This window comes from Camelus dromedarius, chromosome 1, assembly GCF_036321535.1.
Source record: "Camelus dromedarius isolate mCamDro1 chromosome 1, mCamDro1.pat, whole genome shotgun sequence".
NCBI lineage: Eukaryota > Metazoa > Chordata > Mammalia > Artiodactyla > Camelidae > Camelus > Camelus dromedarius.
The window spans coordinates 121,460,424-121,467,876 of NC_087436.1; the positions used below are offsets into that span (position 1 = coordinate 121,460,424).

The following is a 7,453-nucleotide window of genomic DNA, read 5'->3' on the forward strand; positions in this document are numbered from 1 at the left end:
CTTTCCCTCCTGCTCCCCGTCCACCAGGGTGGCCTTTTTTGTTAACTGAAATCTTTATTGAGTTAATTGTAGATTTACATGCAGTTATAAGAAATGAAAGAAATCCAGTGTACACTTTACCCAGTTTCCCCCCATGGTAACATTCTGCAAAACTAGTAAAATGTCACAGGCAGAACACTGACACTGACACAATCCACTGATCTTTAGACTTTCAGTTTTACTTTTACTCACTTGTGTGGATGTGTGTATTTTGTTCTACACAATTTTATCAGATGTGTAAGTTTCTGAATCCACCACCACGGTCAAGATAAGGAACACTGCCATCACGCCGCGGACCCCCTGAGCTGCTCTCAGAACCACACCCACCTCCCTCCCAACTCCCTCCACTCCTTCCCCCAACCCAGCACCCTAGCAGCCACTCATCTATTCTCCACTCCTAAAACTGTGTCATTTCAAAAATATTACATAAACAGAACCATCCAGTATGTAACCTTCTGGGATTGGCGGTTTTCACTAGCATAAGTTCCTCAAGATTCATCTAAGCTGTTGCACACACTATCTGGATTCTGTTCCTTTTTATTGCTGAGTAGCTTAACCATTCACCTGCTGAAGGACATTTAAGCTGCTTCTATCTGGGGCTGTTATGAATAAAGCTGCTGCATACACCGTGTATAGGTTTTCTTGTTAACATAAGTTTCTCTTTCTCTGGGATGAATACCCAGGAGTGCACGTGCCAGGTCAGAGTAATTGTACGTTCAGTTCAGAAGAAACTGCAACTGTTTTCCAGAGTAGCTGTCCATTTTATAGTCCTTTTTATAACCAGCAATGATTAAGTGACCCAGTTTCACCTGCACCAGCACTTGGTGTTGGCAAAGTAATCTTTTAGGATCCTAAGTCACACCACTTGTTTTACTACACAAGCATGCATCTGCTCATTGAAAAATCCAAAGCCCTTATACTGGGGTCCAAGGCCCCGCACGGTTGCCTCCACCTCCTACTTCGGCCCTTCATTCCGCTTCAGCCCCTGGCCTCCACACCACTCCTGCAGTTGGAAGGCACTCCTCCTTGCTCCCTCCGCCTGGATCCCTCCTCCTCCAGACACGCACTCTGCTTGCTCCCTCCCTCTGCTCCAGGGTCACCCCCTAAGTAAACCACACAGCCCCTCCCCCCTTCATTCAGCTCTGCTTTCCTCCACAGCACACAGCACCCCGGCCTTGCTGGCTGCTGTAACCCCGAGGCCCAGAACAGGCCTGGGCACACCGGCTGAAGGGGATGCTACTGGTCTTCTAGTCCAGCCCCACGTGTATCCCCACTCCCAGTAGCTGGAGCTCTCAGCGCCCACCGCAGCTAGCTTGTCAGGGTTACAACCAACTGTACAGCCACACAAAGGCTCTGGGACCCTCGGACAGAGAAATGACACTGCCTCAGCTCCTCCTGGACATATGTAAGCAACCTGCATCCTCCCTCCCACGTGCTGGCAGCATTATGAACAACAACAAAGGCCTGATCGTCTACAGTGGAGCTTCCCAAGCCTTGGTGTGCACATAAATTGCTCACAAATCTTGTTAAAATGCAGGCTCTGATTCAGTAGGTCTAAGGTCCGGCAGTGATTCTGTACTTCTAATAAGCTCGCAAGTGACAGTAAATTGCTGGCCCTGAGACCACACTCTGAGCAGCAAGGATCTACAACATATCTTGTCTCTAATTCATATTGTCTCTGGCACCCGAGCTGGTTCCACTTAACACAGTGCTAGATAGTATCTTATACTGGGTTTTATTTTTCCTTCCTGTTGTCTGAATTAGACTAAATGTCTTGAGTCCATTCCAAGGTAGCTTACCCCATGCTTGGCTCACTTGCAGGGACCAAAGGTAACGGGGCAGGGCCTCTTAAGGTGGAGAGAAACTATCAACAGCCCGTGTGAAAGCCAGGACAGTGCGAGACCTCTGCCTGCACATCTCCGTAAGTCCCCTTTTAAAGAGAAACGACAATACTACAGAGCACTTGAAAAGAATTATGTGTACCGCTGTGTCTTTGATATACTGCTAAGTGAAAAAATATGATCTCGGTCATGCAAACAAAAAAAAAAGGATACATTTAAAAGCTGGCATATGCATTAAAAAATCAGAGAAGACAAAAGAAGCTTAACAGTTGTAATTTTTAGAAAATGAGACTAGGACAGCCTGGGAGGAAGGCTTTGTTTTTGTATCTTCTGTACTATGTGAAGATGTTGTTATGAGGTACATGCGTAACTTTCATAATTTTTTAAACTAGTTAATAAAAGGCAAGCAACTAAAAAAGAAATCCTTCACAAAAGCGGTCCTACAGTATCCAATCCAGCAGTGGGCAAACCAGGCCCGCCTGTTTTGACCAGTCTAAGAAATGTTTTTACATTTTTTAATGGTTGACCAAAAAAAAAAAATTAAAGAATATTTTATGACATGTGAAAATTGTATGCAATTCAAATTTCAGTGTCATTCATAGAACTGTACTGGAACGGAGGCACCTTCACTCATTTACATAGTGCTCCTGGCTGCTTTTTGCCTACAATGGCAGAGTTGAGCAGCTGCTGTAGCGACAGTTGTCCTTCAAAGTCCGAGACATTTACCACCTGACCATCTACATAAAAGAGTTGGCCAACATTCACGGGTCAGAAGACTTAATGTGAAGATGCCAGTACTCCCCAAAATGATCTGCACGTTCAGTGTGACCTGTCAAGAGAATCCCAGCTGGCTTCTCTGTAGTAACCAACAATATGATCTTACAATTCATATGGAGATGCAAGGGGTCCAGAACAGCCAACACCATCCCGAAAAAGAATAAAGTTGGAGGACTCACAGTTCATGATTTGAAATTGTGACACAAAACGACAGTAGTCAAGACTGTAGAGGACTGGTAGACCCATGGGATAGAATTAAGAGTCCAGAGGTAAAACCATACACTTTACGGACTGTTAATTTTCAACAAAGCTGCTAAGACAATTCAATGGGGAAAGAACAGTCTTTGCAACTAGCGGCGCTAAAACAATTGGATAATCCACATGCAAAAGAATGAAGTCGGACCCTTACCTAACACCATAAGATAAAAATTAACTCAAAATGGATCAAAGCCCTAAAGAGCTAAAACTATGAAGTTCTTAGAAGAAAACATAGGAGTAACAAATCTCTGTGACCTTGAATTAGGCACAATTTCTTAGATAACACCTAAAGCACAACAAACAGAGACAAAAGAGAAAACTGGATTTCATCAAAATTAAAAACCTCTGTGCTTCAAAGGACACCACCGAAAAATGAGGAGGGAAAAGGAAAAAAGGGAAAGAAGAGGTAGCCCACAGAGAGGGAGTATCTGTTCACAAACCGTGTGTCTGAGAAGGGCCAGCACCTAGGTCAGGAAGGGGAGTCACAGTCCAACAGCAAACAGACAAGTAACGCAAACGGGAAAGGACGAGGACACTTACACATCAAGCAAAAGAAAGAGGGCGGGGCCCTAGTCACTGCTGGGCTTCCTCAGACACTAATTCCGCCCTGGAATACACTCTGGCCTGTTTACGTCACCGCAGCACTTTTCTGTTATCTGCAGCAGAATAGAACCCTAACTGGTAACACCAACAATGGAGACATTACGTTATTATACTTAGCAGACAGAGGTGAACAAGCCCTACTGGTCCCACCTTCAAAATTCAGTTACTTCTGCCACCGTGCCACCACCATGCCACCACCAGCGTCCTGACACAATCCACCCTCACCTCTTACCCAGTGGCGTTGGTAGGTTCCCAACTGGCTTCCGGCTCCTGCTCGAGATTCCCTGCAGTCTGTTCTCAGCCAGTGTTCATCTGAAAAGGCAACTCAGGTCCTGCCACTCCTCTGACCAGACTCCAACGACTTCCCGCCTCACACAGAATAAATGCCAACATCTCTATCCACCCTGAGCCAAGGGCCTCCTGATCTCGCCTCCTCCTAGGTCTCCCTGTCCCTAACTCAACTGGCCAAACTGACCTCCTGGCTAGTCCTCAAACAGGGGGGCTTGACCTGTTCCCCTGCCTGGGACTCCCCTCCTCCATACGCCTTTACAGCCACCCTGACTCTCTGCTGGCAGGTACTCAAAAGCCACCATCTCAGTGCACCTGCCCTGGGCCTTCCTTATCCAAAACGCCAGCAGCTTATTAACCCTAACATTCCCTAGTCCCCGTCCCTGCTTTGCAGTTCCTCCTCCATTTGTCACTGTCTAACACACCGTATATTTACTTATCCACCCTGTTTATGGTCCACGTTCCTCAGTAAAACATCATTTCATAGCCCTGCATCTATTAGGATAGGGGCTGGCACACACATTAGATGTTCAGCAAATATTTACTGATGAATAAATAAAGCCAGGGAAAAACTAGGTGGGAGTCTGAAGGAGAAAGAGAAAGTGCTCAATGCCAATGTCACCTGCCTCACAATTACAGTTAGGACCCTCCCAAGCTCTGGCACCCCCTGCACGCCAGCCTGGCTGAGACTGCAGCCACTCCCACCCAAAACCCCTGCCTGCCACATGCTGAGCAGAGAGTGGTACTCAGATCCTTCAACTGAAGTTCACGCGTGGCTGGTGACACTACAGTTCCACAGAGAGCAAGGGCCATAAAAACAGAACAGTTGCTTTTAACTGCTTTTGGCCAATCTTACTGTGAGGGATGGATTTTTCAGCTGAAGCATCTGAACAGAAATGCCAAGATCCAAATGTGTAACCACTGAGTTTGTTACTCAAAATTAACGAATATCTGCTTTTTCAACAGCAAAGTACATAAAAATATGATATTTATGCACTTTATTTAAAATAACTATAATTAAGCCCAAAGCAGTTGATTTCAGAGCATGCTAAGAAAACTTCAAAGTTATTATTCTGAAGTACTTTTGTTTTTAAAAAATTTAATATCTATCTTCATGTATACACAGGTTGTATCTGGTAGGGTGCATGAGGAGGAAGTGTCACAGTGCTTGCCTCTGGGAATGGAGGTAGGTACTCAAGAGCAGGGAGTGGGACGGAGACAATTTAATCACCTCTTCGTAAGTTTGGAATTTGTATCAAGCTAATGTATTATTTGTGCAAAAATAATAATTTAGATTTCAAAAGCAAGTCAATCATACATTTCCTTCAAATAAAGTAATGAAACAAAATCTATCTACTTTGTCAAGCCGGCTTTAGAAGGAACCCTCTTTATATCCATATTTTGAAGAGGATAAGCAAATTCAGTTTCTGTCAAATCAGCATAAGAAAGAGCAGACACGTTTTTAGACTGACCAGGTGTCTGAACAAGCAGACAGGGACAGCAGTAAGCCCTTCCCTCCTGCTCAGAGCCCTGCACAGCGCTTCCCACGTTTACACAAGATCCACACAATATGTGACCTTCCGTGACCTCTACCTCCTGAAGAAGCACTACCCGGTAAGTCTGGAATGGGTTATTTAAAAATACACATTTTTCTCTAAGTATCCAGATTTTTCACCTTTTAGAAGACAAAACTTCTAAATTTTGTTCCAACAGATAAGACATCACTCCCCAAATACTCATTTTCTAATTAAACTCTCAGGACACAGCAAGGATCATATCAGAAACAGAGAGAAGAAAACATGACTAAAAGTGACTCAGTCTTAACAGAGTGAGCTTCTTAAAGGGACTGCGCCTTGAAAACTGTCCTCACTAAATGCCGTGCTGGACAAATGCAGATCAGAACTAAAAAGCCCGAGGCCAGAAAGGCCGAACTGCAGCAGCACACCCTAAACTCTGCTGAACACTCAGCACACAAGACTTCAGGGGAAAGTCCTGGGGCCTGTTAGGAGGTGCTACTAATGGTCTCTCTTTTCCTGTTTCAAAAATTTTCCCTGGCACAAACAACAGAGACCCCTAGCTTCCAAACAGTACCGGGACGCGAGCAACAGGAGCCGTCTCCGGGGTCCGCAGACACCCGTGTTCTGGCAAGCCGGACTACAACACTCGTGCAACGCACAGCATTCGCCCCCGGCAATTAACCTCTCCCTCGGCAATACGTCATTTTATTTCCAACTGCAGACAGGTAATAAACTCCAGTCAACTCTTTCTAATAGTTAAGGCAATTTTATTATTTCTCTCTTGTGAATAATAACCCTCTAAATGGTTCACTACTAACTTGGCAACCACAACTCATTCAAGTGCCTGCAAGACCAACTTGAACTGGGACAGGCGGGTCTCTTCCTGACGCTTTAATTCCTGTAGCCACCACTGCGATTCCCGAGCTGAAGGAAGTGCCTTGAGACTGGGCACACAGCCCCGAGTCAGAGGCGGTTTAAAGGGGCCCTCGGTGCAAGACTGTCCATTGGCCCGCGTCCCCGCGCGCCCCCGCCTCCCAGCCCCGACGTCCCGAGGCATGATGTCATCACTCCCCGCATCGCCGCGGCTCCATTCCGGGCTCCCGCGCAGGTCCCGCGCCCCCAGCCCTCCTCCCTCCCGGACAAGGAGGAGGGGGACGGGGAGGGGCCCAGAGGAAGCCAAACGGGACGCGGCCTCGGCTCTGCCGAGTCCTGCTCACAACACAGCCGCGTTCCTTCCCTAACTTCGCAGCCGAGAAAGCACAGGCCTGGGGCCCGGACAGCCTCGGTGCCTTCGGGGGAGGCCGAGGGAGGGACGGGGACCCGCGCAGGGCCGGGGAGGGGCTCGGGGACCGCGGGCGGCCCTGTCGCCGCGCGGTCGGGGTCCGCAGGGACGCGGTCGCCGGGTGGGGACCGGCAGCGGGCCAGCACTCACGGTCGGTGCAGCGGCTCCTCGGCCACGGCCGGGCCGGGCGGCGGCGGCGGGGGCGGCGGCTGCGGCTGAGGCGGCGGCTGCGCCGGCGGTGCTGGCTGAGGGGGCTGAGGCGGCGGCGGCGGCTGTGGCTGCGGCTGCGGCTGCGGCGGCTGCAGCTGTTGCTGCTGCTGCTGCTGCTGCTGCTGCTGCTGTTGGAAGGACTTGAGGGACTCGAAGGCCTTCATCAGCTTTTCCAGGGTCGCCATGGCGGCCTCCCGCCCCTCGGGGACAGCCCCCGGAGTCGCCTGGCCGGCTGGCGGCTCCGCTCAGCAGCGCCGCAATGAATGGAGGTCTGGGCCGCAGGCTGGAGCGGAACCCAGGCACACGGCCATCTTGGGCCCGTCCCGGCAGCCCCCGCGGCCCTGCGTCCCGCGACGCTCCGCCGGCGGGACGCGGGGCCGGGCCGCGAGATTGACAGCCAGAGGCAGCGGCCTCCGCCAATGGCCAGCCGAGGCGCCGTCCGGCTCACCACCCCTCCGCCCCCGCGCCCGCCCCCTGGGCTTCTGGAGCCGCCGGGGCTGCTGGAACCACCGCGCCCCTCCCGGCGAGGGCGTACGACGCGGGGGTGGGGAGAGAGGGCGGTGTGGGGGCGTGGCACGGCGAAGAGGGCGGGGCGACTTGGGCTTGAGGGTCTGGCGGGCCCCGGAAGCACCTCTCGG

At 50.0% G+C, this 7,453-nt stretch overlaps 1 protein-coding gene across 6 annotated transcripts in view; it reads right to left on the reverse strand.

Moving 5' to 3' along the window:
• Window positions 1–7,137, reverse strand: part of HTT (huntingtin) — a 123,207-nt gene extending 116,070 nt beyond the window's left edge. For all 6 annotated transcript variants that reach the window (XR_010382028.1, XM_064488554.1, XM_031438376.2 and 3 more), the window contains exon 1: window positions 6,756–7,137. Coding sequence is in view for 5 of the 6 variants with exons in the window: in XM_064488554.1 (XP_064344624.1) it covers window positions 6,756–7,000 (245 nt within the window). In the remaining variant the exon portion in view is untranslated. The remainder of the gene's footprint in view (window positions 1–6,755) is intronic.
• Window positions 7,138–7,453: the final 316 nt, after the last annotated feature.